Source organism: Gossypium hirsutum, chromosome A08 (assembly GCF_007990345.1).
Source record: "Gossypium hirsutum isolate 1008001.06 chromosome A08, Gossypium_hirsutum_v2.1, whole genome shotgun sequence".
Taxonomy (NCBI): Eukaryota; Viridiplantae; Streptophyta; class Magnoliopsida; order Malvales; family Malvaceae; genus Gossypium; species Gossypium hirsutum.
The window spans coordinates 1,348,441-1,364,863 of record NC_053431.1 but is presented as its reverse complement, the minus strand read 5'-3'; the positions used below and the strand labels follow the sequence as shown (position 1 = coordinate 1,364,863).

Here is a 16,423-nt window from a genome sequence, read left to right as displayed (position 1 = left end):
TGATTCAATTTTTAAGATTGAGGCAAGAACCTTACTTGAGAGTCTACTCCTATTATAGAGAAAGAGTTATCGACAGTTGAAAGTGGAATGTGATAATATTTTATTAGTAGAGTTGATCTTAATTGGCAGAGTTGCAAATAGTTACTTGGTTAAATTATGTCTTGTTCATTGTTTGTTTAGTCGAAACTGGTAGGTCTTTGTTCGTCATATTCCAAGGTCCCAAAATACTGTTGTTGATCATGAGTGTATGGTGACAAATTTCACAGATATTCATTGGTTTGAAGAACCCCCAAAATCAGCTAAAACCTTAATTAAGGTGGATTATGTTACTTCTTTGATAAACTAGTGTATTATTCAATTTCCGCTTTAGGTTATCTTTATCTACAAAAAGAGAGAGAGCATATATTATAGTTAACAAAATATATGTCAAACTGTCTTAATATGTTTAGTATTGAGCCATTAATGTCTATGTTCGATTTTATCTCGAATTTTGCCTCTCAAACTTTTAAATTAAATCTAAAAAAAAGTGAAGAAAATTTAAAAATATATAACCCACCACATGGGAAGTGAACACTAAGCTTAGTGAAAGGGAATTGATCACATTGATGGGGTGGGAAAATCTTTATCTGTCCTTCAAAGTGAAAGTGAAAGTGAAGCTAAACGGGTTGAAATCGAGAGGGTCACTTATTCTGACGGACAATGACGTGTTCGCCAGAGTTGGGGGATTACATTTTCCCTCCCCGCCATTAACTATCCTTTAAAACCCTTCCCTCTTGCAAATACTTGATTCGTTTCAAAGTCATCTCCCCTTGTTGCTCCATCGATTGGTTATAGTCCGGCAAAACGAACACCTTCCCTCTCTTCACCTTCGAGTTGAGCAACTTGTCTTGCTTCATCAACCCGAACAACCAATCCCATTCCTCCATGTTGTAGCCATCTATTAGCTTTCTCATTCCCTTAACATTGAGCACATAATTTTAAATATATTTTTTATAATTTTTTATTTGACGAATGTGGTTAATTCATAATTAACATAGTCAAAACCTGATCAATAATCATGTCATCAACCACATCCAGGAGCGTAGCTAGGGGTTAGTAGGGGTTCCGACCCCCTAAAATAAAAAATCTTTAATTTAAATCTTTTAAAAATTTAAAATAGTAAAAGTAAAATTACATTTTAGCCCCCTAAAAATAATAAAAATTTAATTTAATTCTTTAAAAATCGGTAAAAGTTACAATTCAATTTCGACCCCCTATAAAAAATTTTCTGGCTTCGCCTTTGACCACATCAACGGTCAATGGGGACACATGGCATGTTATGATTAGTTGTTGATTTTTTATTTTAACACTATTAATTGCAAGGGCCAAAAAGTGCAACGAAATTATAATTTAAGTATCAAATGAGACAAAAAAAACAAATTAAGTACCAATATGAAAAATTGGGTATAATTCACTAACCAAATGATGAATAAAGCCTATTTATAAATATAAAGGAATTTAGTAAAAATAAAAAATATATATAAAATTAAATAATATTTAATATCATACCGACCCCGAATTCTACATACACACTAAATTTACCTTCACATAGGCTCAGCATTCAATGTCGTCGGTGCTGCTGCTGCTGCTGCTGCGACTTGTAAGCAAAACGCGTTATTATTGTTCTTTTTAATTTACTACAACGCTTAGACACCAATTTTTTCTTCAGTGTTGTTGAGGCCAATGCTCTGCTCTGCTGCGCTGTACTATGGGCTAATATTTTAACAAATATTGCCACTCAAGACTTTTGACTCACTTTTCATTTTCATTTTATTTTTATAATTAAACTAACTAATATATTATAAAATACTTCTTTTAAATTTAAATTTATTTAGTGATAAGTATCGAATTTATACATAAACTTTAGCCTAATGTGTAATTTAATATATGAATTTTAATTTGACGTAGTTATACATATGAAACTTAGATTTTTGTTCATATATGAACATAAAATTTTGATTTTGATTCAGTTATACGTTTATTTTCATATTTGATTAATATAATTATTTATGTATGTAATAAATCGATGTAAAATAATGTTAATCGGTAATATTGTTAGTGATTTTGAGTCGATTTTACTCAATCATAAGTACTTAATTTTGACTTTTTTTCTAAACTATGTTGAGATAAAAGTGGGGATTAGCTTTTTACCAACATTTACATTGCAAACCATTGATACGCAATTATAAATTGACAGATAACATGGGGGACATTGACATCTCATATGAAGATTTAGGTTTATTAGTTGTACTGGTTTAATTGAAAATTAAATAATTATAAAAATATTTTTTGAATTTAATTTGATGAAATTTATTTGTTGATGAGCTTTGGTTATAGTGACGAAATTAGAATTTTTTTAAAATGGTTGAAATTTAATTTTTTTTAGAAGGATAAAGTGTGATTTTATCGTTGTATTGTATTATAATTTCTTAAATTTTTAAAGGGATTTAATTATAATTTTATCATTTTTGAGGACCAAGGGTAGGGGAGGGGACAAGAATTTTCACCCAAAAATGATAATAATTTTAATTTAGGTATTATTTGATAATCTGGAAAACTAAAATTAGAAAATAAAGCGTTGAAAAATTAGGTACTGAATTTAGTTATAAAATTTGCTTGATGTATTTCTTATAGTTAGGTTATTTGATAAATATGAATTTTAAATTATAAAAAATATATTTTATATTTTATCTTTAATTTTTAATTTTTAATTTTTTACCTTATTCTAAATAAAAAATCAAAATTTCATATTAAACTAAATTAATTGAAAAACATTCTCCATTAAATGATAAGTAGCTCTCATCTACTTATTATTTTTCACACTTTTTTATAGAATTTTTTTTATCGGGATATTTTAATTTTGAATTATCAAACATGTGTAAAATATTAAATCATTGAAAATATTATATTTAATGGATTTAAATTTTTTAATGGTTTATTAATTTAGGGCTTAATCCTTTAAAAATTATAAAGATATTATCTAATACAATAGTGAAATTGTATGTTAACTCTTACAAAAATTTATAACTTAATTCCGTCTTGGTAAAAAAAAAAAAGAAATTTTAGCTTTGCCCTTGACCAAACTGATAATCATACCAATCAAATCACCAGTTCAATTGCCAAAAAAATTTTAAAAAAATTAAAGAATAAGAAAAATTCTATAAAAAAAATTATAAACACAAGTAAATAACAAAATTAATATATTTAGCTTTTATTTGTTTTTAGGTTGGATTTTATTTATTTGAGCCATATTTTTTTTATTTTTTGGGTTTTATTTTAGTTAGGTTTTATCGATTTAAGTAAGATTTTATGGATTTAAGACAAAAAAAATAGCTAAAAAAATCGGCTCAATGAATTTTAATTCTTGGTTTCAATGGTGGTTTTGAGCAATTCATTTAAAATTCACACTCCTTTATGAACCGATACATCAATAGGATCTTGCTTCAATTGGTTGTTCTTGCAAGTCATTCCAGGAGTGCATCTTGGAGTGCTTGAACAATTTGTCATGAAAACGGAAGAGTTTTCATATGATTTGACTCGACCTCATGACTTATAGCATATAAAATATTTAAAGCATACAACCCAATGCTTTCATTCTAAACTCGTAGAAATTTTCAACAAAATCGAAAGATAAAACCTTGATCGTAATATTAAATTTATCGAAGATTCAATACCTAAATATAGTATAAAATTAAATTTGTATACAACTTATATATTTATTTTAATTTTTTTTAAAAAAAAGAGTGTTATCCATTTGTCATAAAATATATATTATTTTAAAGGGGTTATATAGTACAAAATGTTGAATTAATCATCTACGTTGGCTGTATACCATATGCTACTTTCCGACACAAGTATAAAGTGTAGGATTTTTCGGCTACGCGTGCGTATATACATACATATATATATGTATATGTATATATTTTTAATAATTAAGCTTATAATTAATTAATATTAATTAATTAGAAACAAAAAGTATAGTAATGAAGTGTAAAGTACGTACACAAGTTCGACGGTGCCTTAATCCCAAAATTATAAATGCAATTAATTAATATTTTTATATAATTTTTTAAATTATTAATTAAAATTGATAAATATTACATTTGTTTTGAAAAATATATAGATTAATTCTGATTTTTTTTCTATTAATTCTTTTCCGATCGAGATGTATGAATTCATGGATTTATGTGTCTATATCGATCCTATTAATGGATTAACGAAAATATGCAAAAGCTCTATTTGCCTCTGCCATTCTATGAGTCACTTTCTTTTTGCGTATGGCATTGTCATTTCTTTTGGTAGCATCCACTAATTTGGAATGGGTTGCCCCTAATAACCAACAATCTAATCTAAATAGGGTTCTTCGGCGAAAAAGGTCAGAATGAGGAAATGAGATGACTTAGATTTATCAGGGCTATCTTTGAATTTCAATCTTTGAATTGAGGGTTTGTTCGTATCTCATCAAAAACTCCATAACAACAATGGTGCCATTAATTACTGTTTTTTTAAATAATTTCATTATAAGTTCTGACCATATCTGGTGACACAATGCCTAGAACTACTCATCGTCCCTCTTCAATCCATAAATAGGAGGATGGTACGCTTTAGCGCACTCAAACTCACATACTTCTACATTGAGAACAATGCCTATACTAATCGAGTTAAGACTTAATCGACTTTTGTTGGTTGTTTTTGAAATAAAGATTATTTATGAATCAAATCGGGTTGAATCGAATTATTGATTTTAATATATTAAAATATTAAAAAATATTTTCATATAAAATTTATAATTTAAATAAAATATTTTTTATTGAGTAAATAAGAGACTTGATTCGGATTAGAAGAATCTAATCTTAGAGCCAAATCTCATTATGCCTAACTAATCAATAATTTAATAGGTCTTGAAATATTTTAACATTTTAAATTTACATTTTATTTATTTTTTCCTTCCAATAATTTGAAAATTTTAAAGAAAATAATTTATAGGAAAAATTAAAGTAAATAATATATTAATTTACAAAATTAATCCTTTCAAAATTTACAAAATAGATAATATAATACTTGTATTTTTTATCCACGTTAGCACTTGAACTCGATAGTTAGGTTTAGTCTAATCCTTAAACTTAAAAAATGTATAAAAGTTTGATGACATGACACTTTGAGATTGTGCCACATCATCACTTAAAAATTAAAAGAAATTATATAAATTTTTAGGTGAAGTTGTAGTATAATCTTAAAGTGTCACATTCAGTGTTTTAATAATTGAACTGGTAGTTTAACATATTAGACCATCGGATTTCGATTCAATTGGTTCAATTAGTTCAATTGGTTCGACTACCGAACCAACAATAATTAAATAAACCAACAATAATTAAATAATTTTTTTGTCTCGATTTTTTATTTTTATCAAATTTAAGCAAATTTTGAGTCACATAATATATAAAAATAACATAATATAAAATATTATAAACTTAAAATGGGTCGGACCAAGTTGGATTTTGGCCTTGAATGTTTAAATCCGAATCTAACCCATATTTTAAATGGGCCTAATCTTTTTTTAAATCTATTTTTTGGACTTAATATTTTTGCTCAAACCCTTCCGAGACATGGAGAATAATCCGACCCACGAATTGGGATATATAAATATTTCATGTAATTATAAACTTTTTAAAAATGTATTTTTTCATTTCCATGTCAACTTGTGGGTCATATTCCTAATGAAGAAAAGCAACTCATGCATGGAAGTTTCAACCACTTTTTATCAATTGTTTACACAAAACAACGCTGTTTTGTGTCTTTAATTTTTCCATCTCTCTAAATTACATATAATTAAGTTGATTAACTACCATTATATAAGCAAATCCAAGATCGATGTTATCAATGGTAACACTTGAGATACACAGTTGATCATTTTCCCGAGAAAAAAAAACCAGAGAGAAAGTGAAGGAAAAAAGAGAACTGATATCAAAATTCAAGAATCAACCCAACACCCATTTTCCATTTTCCTTTCTTTTTCCAGTTCTTATACAGTTCGAGCGTTTGAGGTAATATGTGCTTTTTTTTTTAAATGTTTGCTCTGTGTATGATAAAATGCCTACCTGAAAATATCAAGTTTGTTTGACAGAAAATGGGTATTGCTTTTTCATGGCCATTTGGTGAATGCAGTACTGAAATGGACAATGGCAGCTTGGATTCAATGACTGTGAAATCCATTAGTTTTGGAGATGAAGAAAGAGCTAAAACACCACTTAGATCCATCAGTTTCAAACTCTCAGATTCAGAACCAAGTATTTTAAAATCATGTGGTTCTGGGAAGATGATATTGGAAGGATCTATTAGTTTTAGAGGCAGAGATTTGGAGGAAACAATGACTTCCGCCGTTGATGAAGCTGTAGCAAGCTCGAAGAGCAAAGCAATGGATGTTATTGAATCTTTAAACCCAGATTTTTCATTGGAATCTTCAAAAGAATCGAGGGTTTCAGATCTTAATAATCCACAAATGGAGGCCGCGATAAGATTGCAAAAGGTTTATAAGAGCTTCCGTACAAGGAGAAAGCTAGCAGATTGTGCTGTTCTGGTTGAGCAAAGCTGGTTCGTATTATCTTTTTCTCTTTTAATTATATGCTTTTTTATTTTCATTCTTTAGCCAGCACATATTCTGAGTATAGGAATGTGATATTCTTTATTGAACCGGACCGGTCCATCCGATAAAAAATCGTTTGAGATATTAGTTCGAAAAAAGTTTTTAAACTAGCTAGACTGAAAAATTAGTATGGATGAGTTTAACTGATATTTTTAATTTTTTTAATATTTAATGATTTTTTAATTAAAATGATTGAATCAATCGACCCAATTAGGAAAATCGACTACTAAACTTGAAAAATTTAGAATTTGAAATGACTTAAACTTAAGCATAATTGAATTATTAATTTTAGGAGGTAAAAATGCAATTTTATGATTATATTAGATTATAATTTCAGAAATTCTAAAGGATTTAAATTAAAAATTTACCAATTTTGGGGCAAGAGGGTTTCGTCACCCTGTCTAGTGAGATGAAAATTTTCAACTTCAATTAACTCGGTAAAGATTCACCTGACACAAAATCTGACAAATCCAATGGATAAATTTAAATAACATGTGATTTGGTGGTGAAATGAGAAAACTTTTTAGGGACTAAAAATAATAATTTTTAGCAGTTAAAATGTAAATTTATTTTTATTTAGATGATTTTTTATTTTCGGGGATCAAGGTCACTGTCTACTTTATTTTTCACTCGGATAGGATAGATATAGGGGCGTATATAAAGGAGCAGGCAATGACTTTGGCCCGTTTGAGGCTAAAAATAGTAAATATGTCGTTTAATTTTTTTGAAGTTTATAAAATTACAAGTTAATATTTTAATAAAATTATATTTTTATTTTTTAAAAATTTATTATTTATCTTTGATTCTTTAAAGTATTTTTCTTACTTTGCCCCAAAGATACAAAATTTGACATTTATCTTGAATTCAAGTAACATGAATATATTATGTTATGATGTAGGTGGAAGCTCTTGGATTTTGCTGAATTGAAAAGGAGTTCTATATCATTTTTCGACATGGATAAACATGAAACAGCTATTTCTCGCTGGTCAAGAGCAAGAACAAGAGCTGCTAAAGTTGGCAAAGGTTTATTCAAGAACGATAAAGCTCAAAAGCTTGCTTTACAACACTGGCTTGAAGCTGTAAGTCCAATGTACCCTGAAATAATTAATTTTTATGGACCGGAGGATATTTTAGTTATTACAAGAAGAAAAAAAATGAACAGAGTTTCACCATTGCTGTGTTTTTATGCAGATTGATCCAAGGCATAGGTATGGACATAACTTGCATTTTTATTATAATCAATGGCTCCATTCTCAGTGTCAAGAACCCTTTTTTTACTGGTAATTTTCTTTAAAACTGGATTTTTTTATTCACTGCAAAGTGTTGAGGGGATGATTTTTTTGAAATAAGTTTTCGAAGTGTTGTTTGCTGGTCAACTTGTTGTGCTAGGGGTTTGTCTCTTTTCTCCACTGAGAGCTATGTACAGTTCATAGAGGGGGAGCGCCCCCAACGCAACCCAGGGGCAATACCTTCAATTGTAGGGGCTTTGGTTCATTGCCCGGCAAACGACACACTGAAGATTTTTCCCGAAAGAGTCAACCCCTCGACACTTTTTTTTATTTATTTCTAATGAAAAATATATTTGTTTTGAATATGCAGGCTGGATATTGGAGAAGGCAAAGAAGTAAATATAGAAAAATGTCCTAGATCAAAGCTTCAACAACAATGCATCAAATATCTTGGTCCGGTGAGTCTTTATTTCTGTTCTACACGTGGTTCACTATGTGTTCGACATGAATGTTTTTCAATGCGTTTATACAGTTTTAAAAAGTCATATCTCAATATAGATACGAGTTGTTCGAACTCCTCATTTTTCTTCCATTCAAAGAAATGAACATACATAAATCCCAATACATATCTGACATTATATCGATTTCATTTTTATTTTTCATTATACAGATGGAAAGGAAGCCCTATGAGATTGTTGTGGTAGATGGAAAATTCATATACAAGCAAACAGGGAAACTTCTTCAGACTACAGAAGAAACCAGTGATTCTAAGTGGATTTTTGTACTTAGTACATCAAAAATCTTGTATGTTGGCAAGAAAAAGAAGGGTACTTTTCAACATTCTAGTTTCTTGGCTGGTGGTGCTACTATTGCTGCTGGTAGATTAGTTGTTGACAATGGTGTCCTTAAGGTATCTTTTTCGCATATGTTATCCCGATTCTTTGTTTTTTTTTTCTCGAAGTAAGTAAGTAATTTACTATTATTGTGTTCAAACAGGCGGTCTGGCCTCATAGCGGTCATTATCGTCCTACAGAAGAAAACTTTAACGATTTCATTTCATTTCTGAAGGAGAACGATGTTGATCTTACAGATGTTAAGGTAAAAAAAAATTGATGAAAATGGGTAAAAGTACTATGATGGTCTCTGTTTTATGAATTGGATTGTAGTTCTCCCTCTACTCAAAAAATAGGTAAATTAGTCTTTATATATTAAATCAAAGAGCAAATTGATTCTTCTATTGTTAAAAACTGGTTTTTGTAGATCAACATCAGGTACACTTGTTGTTTCGTCAGCCACACTGGTTTTTAATAGTACAAATGGATAAAGTTTTAGCAAAAAAAAAAATCAATTTGCTTATTAATTTAACGTATAGGGACTAATTTGTTTATTTTTTAGTAGAGAGAGCTAAATGCAATCTGAATCATAGGACAGGGATATCCATGGTATTTTTACCAGTGAAAATGTGTTTTTAATGATTTTGAGTATTTTTTTTTTTTTTGCTGGAAATGGAAATGAATGGTTGACATGAAATGCTTTCATTTTGTTACATTCAGATGGCACCAGTTGATGGAGAAGAGAGTTTCCATGGAACCAGTCACCATCTTAGATGCAATTCATCTGAAGAAAATAGCTTAGAGCCTGAAGAAAACAGTGTTAAAGGTTCGATCGAGAAGCTCGGTGATTTGATCGAAGAAGGAACCAGTGAAGGCCTTGAGTGCACAATGTCAAGCAGGTTCCTCAACTTGAGTCATCTTGAAATACCGATGAAAACCGAATTGTTTGAGGTTGCTGTTGCTTACAACCATGGTTCAAATTCAACGGTTCAAGACGAGACGATGAATGAAAATGATCATAATGTTGAAGCCATAGCTGAAGAATCGATTCTTCAAAGGATTAACTCTAGGAAAGGGATGAAATCATATCAATTAGGCAAGCAATTGTCATGTAAATGGACTACAGGGGCAGGACCTCGAATCGGTTGCGTTCGAGATTTCCCTTCGGAACTTCAATTTCGAGCGTTGGAACAAGTGAATTTATCTCCGAGAAGTGATGGCTATACAAAATTGTACTTTTCTCCTCGATCTACTAGCGGCTTGAATCCGAAATTATCTGAACCGGTAACGACTATGAGAGAAGAAATGAGAACACAAAGTTTACCTCTTCTCAAGAAAGAGAACTTATTACAGAAAAGCTTCCTCTCTTTAAAAGGTGTCGGAGTTTGATTTTCAAGACGTGCTCTGATACTAAAATTGATATATGGAGGGGAAAAAATGAAAGGGTAAAGAGAATTTAGAGTTGATATAAGTATATTTTACAAGTAGTTGATTCTTTTGATGTGAATAGAGAAGATGATATAGGAATTCTTTATCATTCTTTTCGATCATGCATACAATTTTTTGATTTGTTCATGTCGTGTTTTAAGTTGACATCACAATTGTAAGTTTTTTTTTTGAAAAAGGAAATATAATTTAAATTTCAATAAAAGTATGAAATTTCATCTATTTATTTTTATATTTTAATTTATTTTTTATTATATAAAAAATTATATGCAAACTGAGGATAAACATTAGACAAAAGCTAATTGTGCTATAGACCTAATTATACTGAATGAAGAAAGTGATCCAGGATCTCGGTCCCAAACTAGATAAAGCCTTGAAAGACAAGAAAAATTTAAACTTTATGTTGGAGAAAACAATTTTTCATTGCTCGAATCAAGCCTCTTTACCTAAATTGAGAACAAAGAGAGACCTTGGTTCGTTCTCACGACTTTTTCAATTGAATGACACTATTAGCCATCAAGATAAACATAATTTTAATGAGGTGGGTTAGTCTCTATACAAATTTTTCCTCCTCTGACAGTGGGAACATCTCTGACTTGAAATAATAGATGCAATAGAACCCTAGACAAAAACGAGTCCCTGCAAAAACTCAATAGACCAAAGTCACTAAGTACTTAGAGAAAATGAGTCACCACAAGACTCAAGTGTCACAAAAGCCACCACAGACGCCAAAGCATGACAAAACCCTTGGACTAGAGAAAAAGTATTCTTTTGAAGGCTAATCCCATTTCTATTGAAAAAATGGCTTGAGTCTAGCATCAAGAGTACACTAGGGGTGACATGGGGGATGGTGGCCAACTATTCTTAACCACCATGAAACAAATAAAAACCTTTTAGGTTGAAAATAAACATATCTATTCATGATATTCAACTAAAGACCCGACTGGTTAGACGTCATGTGTCAATGATGTCAAAGCCTAGAATTACCTGTAGTGCTTCTTCAACTTATAAATAGAAGGATAATATGTTTCAGTATACTCAAACTTACATTTTCCTACATTGGCAATAATACTCATGTCAATCGAATTAATATTCAATTAATAGATGTAAGAATACTTTTAAAATGCCATTGTTTTGAAACAAATACTTTATGACTTGAAAAAGACTTAAAAAACTTGAATGAAGTGGGGTAATTCTACTTCTTACTGTAAAAATGAGTGAAATTTTGCTCTTTGATATAATATGTAAGAGACTAATTTATTCATTTTTTGAATAAAGGATAGGGACGGCGCTAGGGTATGGTAAAGGCTTCAGGTCCTTTAATAGGAAATCCCATTTTGGCCCTTTAAAATTTATGAAAATTTATGTTAATACATGGTAAAACCTAAAATGATAAAATTTTCATTTAATCTTTTAAAAATATACAATATAATTTCGACTTTCGGAAAAAATTTTAGGCTTCTTCTATGATAAAATCAGGAGCAAAATATAATTTAACTCGTAGGACAAGTCCCTCGATGACATTTTTACCAAAATTCATAACACCTATTGTCATTCGTTTTGAGCCACACGAAGCTCACAGCTTTTGGTTCTCCACATTCTACCTCCATCACGTGTTTCATTTACTCACACGCTCATCCTCTTTCAGCCTCAAGTTCTTTCACTCTTCTTCGTTTTCCTCTTGGCTTTTAAGCTTTTTAAGACCGCCATAATCGTTAAAATGCAAAAGAAAAATAAACCAAAAATATAATCCGCCATGGATGTTCTCAAAGCTTCTCCTACCATTGTTCATTCACCATACATTCCAACAACAACAAGAAACAAAACCCAGTTTGCTAAACCCATCTTTCACAATTTGAACTTACAATTACCATGTTATACAAGAAATGGATCGAAATCCAGGTTGTTTACGACCTTATCATCGTCCCCAATATCAACAACGGAGTCTATTGAGCCACCTATGCCGGAAGTTGAGGCTGAGGTCGGTAAAGAGAGATTCGATTGGTACTCACAGTGGTATCCAGTGATGCCTGTATGTGATTTGGATAAGAGGGTGCCACATGGTAAGAAAGTATTGGGACTTGATCTAGTGGTGTGGTGGGATAAGAACGAGAATGAATGGAAAGTGTTCGATGATACTTGTCCTCATAGATTAGCTCCTTTATCTGAGGGAAGAATTGATCAATGGGGGAGGTTACAATGTGTGTACCATGGTTGGTGTTTTGGTGGCAATGGTGACTGCAAAATCATTCCTCAAGCTCCCGTAGATGGACCCCCGGTAACCCTTTTCTTTTAGTTCATATCCCCATGTTTAATTACGTTCTGTTTTTGCTGTTCTAATGTTAGGATTATTTGGAACTTTCTGGGGTCTAATTCTCCTACATGTATGATATATCTATACATGTAAGGACATAGGTATGGGTGTTTACTCTGACTCGGGAATGAGTATTGAATACATGTATATATTTGAAGATACGACTCGGGATCATATCTTCGTATTTGTTTGTTGGATTGAATGTCAGACGCGACTATTTTAAGAAAAATGAATGTGTGGACATATAGTATTCTTTACTGATCTCCCAGCTTCAATTAGTATAGTGTATATACATACTGATCCTTTTCTTAAAGTGTTGATATTATAATTGTTGAGGGGAGGTCACTAGCTCAAGTGGTACTATTCTTACCTACTAATGCCATATAAGGGCATGGTTTCAAACCCGCCAAGACCAAATGCTCATATTTCCTTGGTGGGCAAGGTGTTCTCACTTTATGGACCCGTCAGGGCTCCTTGTGGAGTCGAGAGACAAACTGAGCATGGACACCTTGAGCACAATACCTCAACCATTGAGGGGTTCGTCTGCTCACGATATTTTGAAAACTTCTCCTACTAAAGAGTCCGGCCTCCCCTCAACAGTAATCAGCAATTTCATGTAATGTGTGGCATTATTGGCAAAAAGGGTTCTCTTATTTTAACTTTGGTTTTCAAATTTGCAGGTCCATACATTCAAGAAAGCATGTGTGGCTGTTTATCCAAGTGTTGTGCAACATGATATTGTATGGGTTTGGCCAAATGCTGATCCTCAATACAAAGATATTATAACAAAGAAAAAGCCTCCTTACATTCCTGTATTAGATGATCCTTCATTTTCAAAGTTGATGGGAAACAGAGATATCCCTTATGGGTATGCAAATTATGCGAGTACTCTAAGAAAAGTGAAGAGAGTAATGTAGTGGACGTAAATCATCAATAGTTGCTGAAATTTGTTGAAGAAACTAAGTTTGTATTTTCAGGTACGAGGTACTGGTTGAAAATCTTATGGATCCTGCTCATGTTCCATATGCACATTATGGTCTAATGCGCACTCGGACCCCAACCGGTAAGAAGTTCTTGATGTAGGTATTTTCGAGATATCGAATTCTTGCAACTAAAATTGTTCATTTTGGTTCACAGTGAAGGTTGATAGAGAAGGGGGTAGACCACTTGATATGAAAGTTAAGAAGTCGGACATAAATGGTTTTCTTGGAAAGCAAGATTGGGGTAGTTCTAACTTTATTGCACCTTGCATCTTTCATGCTTTTGCCGATGTCGAAGTTGATCAAGAAAATGGATCTGCAACATCTTCCGAAATTGTAAAGGTTCTACATTCTCTTCACTATATATTGCTATTTATCAGCAGGTTGAACTGGTTGATCCTGTGGACTGTCAGGTCCAGTATATTATTTGTTTTCCGAGTGTTGTTTACCAATAAAGAAGTATTTTTTTGCAGGCACCGCCACCGAATCGAAGACTTTCTTTGATTTTTATGTGTGTTCCGGTTAGTCCAGGTAATAGTAGATTGATTTGGACTTTCCCGAGAAACTTCGGTGTTTGGATTGACAAAATTGTTCCAAGATGGATATTTCACATTGGACAAAACTTGATTCTTGATTCCGATTTGTATCTTCTTCATGTTGAGGTGATTCCTATATCTCTGGCTCTTTGATGAGTTTCATTCAAAAAATCTATATTGCTTCGACTTTTCATTTGTTTATGGGTTAAAGTACCTGTATGGGGACTGGATCAAATTAGTCCCCTCTATTATTAAATGGATTAATTTAGTCCTTATAGTATTAAAAAGAATCAAATAAGTCCAAATTGTAATAGAGTTAACATTCTCTATCTAAAAAATGTATTGAAAATTATTATTTTTCAATTGCAACTCAATTCTAAACAAAAGATTTTATTTACAAAACCATAAAATAGTAAATGTTAACTCTATTCTAATTTGGTCTTATTTGATTCTTTTTAATAGTAAAGGGACTAAATTGATCTATTTAATAGTTGAAGGGCTAATTTGATCAAATCCCTATAACAGAGAGGCCTCTTATGTACATTCACTTTTTTTATGAGTACTCAGTATCTGACAATCATATTCCATGATTATTTGGACAATCAACTTTTAAGGCCCCTCTAAATATATGAAAAACTCATGTTTAACACATAGCCATATGCAATATTCTTGCCTAGTAAACTTCGTTTTGTTTTACACCTTATTTCTACATGTAGGAGCGTAAGATAATGGAAATCGGGGCTACCAATTGGCAAAAAGCTTGTTTCGTGCCTACAAAGTCAGATGCCTTAGTAGTTGGTTTCCGAAGGTGGTTCAACAAGTATGCCGGCGGTGAGATTGATTGGAAAGGGAAGTATAGTGGAGCTCTTCCTCCGTCCCCTCCTAGAGAACAACTAATGGATAGGTAAATTTAGTAACTTTGTCCTTATATTGCTCTGACTGTTCACTTTTCTCGAAGTATAGGAGCTTGTATCCTCACATATGAACATACCTGTATCGAATATGTACGTGAATCCAACGCTCTGAACCCGGGTAACCTACCCTATAACCTTTTTTCTTGTTTGCAGGTATTGGAGTCATGTGGTGAATTGTAAGAGTTGTAATACTGCACAAAAAGGTCTCAAGGCACTCGAAGTAATACTACAAATCATGTCTGTTGTTTTGATTGGCATCGTTGCTGTAACAAAGCAAAACATGATATCAGTGGTGGTTAAAACAACAATGGTATCAATGGCTATCGTTTGTTTTGCAGCTTCAAAATGGTTGGCTCATTTCATTTACAAGAATTTTCATCACCATGACTATAACCATGCTTTTGTGTAAGTTAAATGTGAATATGACACCCTTTACTTTGTATGTAAGGTTAAAAGCTAGTTGAACATTTTTTTTTCTATACCAACAATGATCAGAAATTAAATATACATATTTTATGTGTTTTCAACTCTACTTTTAAATGTTCTAGATTACATGCCATGAACAAGATTTTAAAAAATTTAATTCTATTGGTTGAACTCATAACATGGAGTGGCTCTATAATAAGGCGAACGAACCTTCATTATAGACTAACTTTGTTAAGAGTATATGGAACCTGACACCCATTAATTGTTTAACCATTTTAAGACGTTGCATTTGTAATACCCTGAAAATTTTTACAGTAAGATATTATCCTTGATATAGTAAAATAAGGAAATAAAGTGACATAAAGGGAAATTTTGAGTTATGTCAATATTAAGAAGTATATTATGATATATTAATTCAAGAAAGGACTAAATTGTAAAAGTGAGAAAAGTTTTGTTGCACAAGAGTAAATACTCAAAATTTAAAGGGTTAAAGTGTAAATATGAAAAAGTTGAAGGACCAATAGTGTAAATATTTTAAGAGTGGAATGATCTAGAAACTAAGGAAAATGGATGAATTAGGACCAAATTGAATAGGTGAAGAACTATGAGGGACTAAATTACAATTTTACCAAAATTAAATGATGACTCAAGGATGGAATTTTAAAAGATAATAAAGGGCAAAATGGTCAATTGGAAGAGAGAGAAATCTAGAAAGTAATGATGATGTTGATGATATTTTATGATTATTTAATTAGATATATATTATTTTAATGAGATATTTTATTATTATTTATTATTAATTATTTAGTATAAAAGGAAGGAAAGATGAGGAATTTTCATCATCTTTCCATGCATGCAGCCAACGTTAGAAGAGAAGGAAAAGAAAGAAATTTTCTTTTCTTTACAATTTGGTTCTTCCACAAAAAAATTTACCATTTCCACCTAGAAATCAAAAGAATTTCCATTGCTACTAAGAGAGAGAAATGTTAAGGAGGCCATGGGGAGTTAGAATATCAAGTTGGATTCAAGAAATAGAAGCTGGAGGAGAGAGAAAATCCAAGTT

The 16,423-nt window shown here is 31.3% G+C and overlaps 2 protein-coding genes across 4 annotated transcripts; both read left to right on the top strand.

Moving 5' to 3' along the window:
- The first annotated feature begins 5,794 nt into the window (after positions 1-5,794).
- LOC107938358 (IQ domain-containing protein IQM2) lies at positions 5,795-10,415 on the top strand. Of its 2 annotated transcripts, none has more exons than XM_016871483.2 (8): positions 5,795-6,083; positions 6,164-6,630; positions 7,581-7,761; positions 7,874-7,962; positions 8,282-8,369; positions 8,582-8,821; positions 8,908-9,009; positions 9,465-10,415. In XM_016871483.2, exons 2-8 carry the CDS (start codon positions 6,167-6,169, stop codon positions 10,131-10,133), a joined length of 1,833 nt encoding a protein of 610 aa, XP_016726972.1. In that variant the 5' UTR covers positions 5,795-6,083; positions 6,164-6,166; the 3' UTR covers positions 10,134-10,415. The 2 variants fall into 2 exon arrangements, with proteins under 2 accessions (XP_016726972.1, XP_016726973.1); XM_016871484.2 differs by having other exon boundaries at positions 5,912-6,083; positions 6,205-6,630; positions 9,465-10,410.
- A 1,296-nt stretch (positions 10,416-11,711) lies between these two features.
- LOC121204837 (protochlorophyllide-dependent translocon component 52, chloroplastic) lies at positions 11,712-15,461 on the top strand. Of its 2 annotated transcripts, none has more exons than XM_041075525.1 (7): positions 11,712-12,468; positions 13,185-13,372; positions 13,482-13,567; positions 13,642-13,826; positions 13,958-14,146; positions 14,737-14,924; positions 15,088-15,461. In XM_041075525.1, the coding sequence occupies exons 1-7, from the start codon at positions 11,947-11,949 to the stop codon at positions 15,341-15,343; spliced, it is 1,614 nt and encodes a 537-aa protein (XP_040931459.1). In that variant the 5' UTR covers positions 11,712-11,946; the 3' UTR covers positions 15,344-15,461. The 2 variants fall into 2 exon arrangements, with proteins under 2 accessions (XP_040931459.1, XP_040931460.1); XM_041075526.1 differs by having other exon boundaries at positions 11,809-12,468; positions 13,642-13,820.
- The last annotated feature ends 962 nt before the right edge of the window (positions 15,462-16,423 follow it).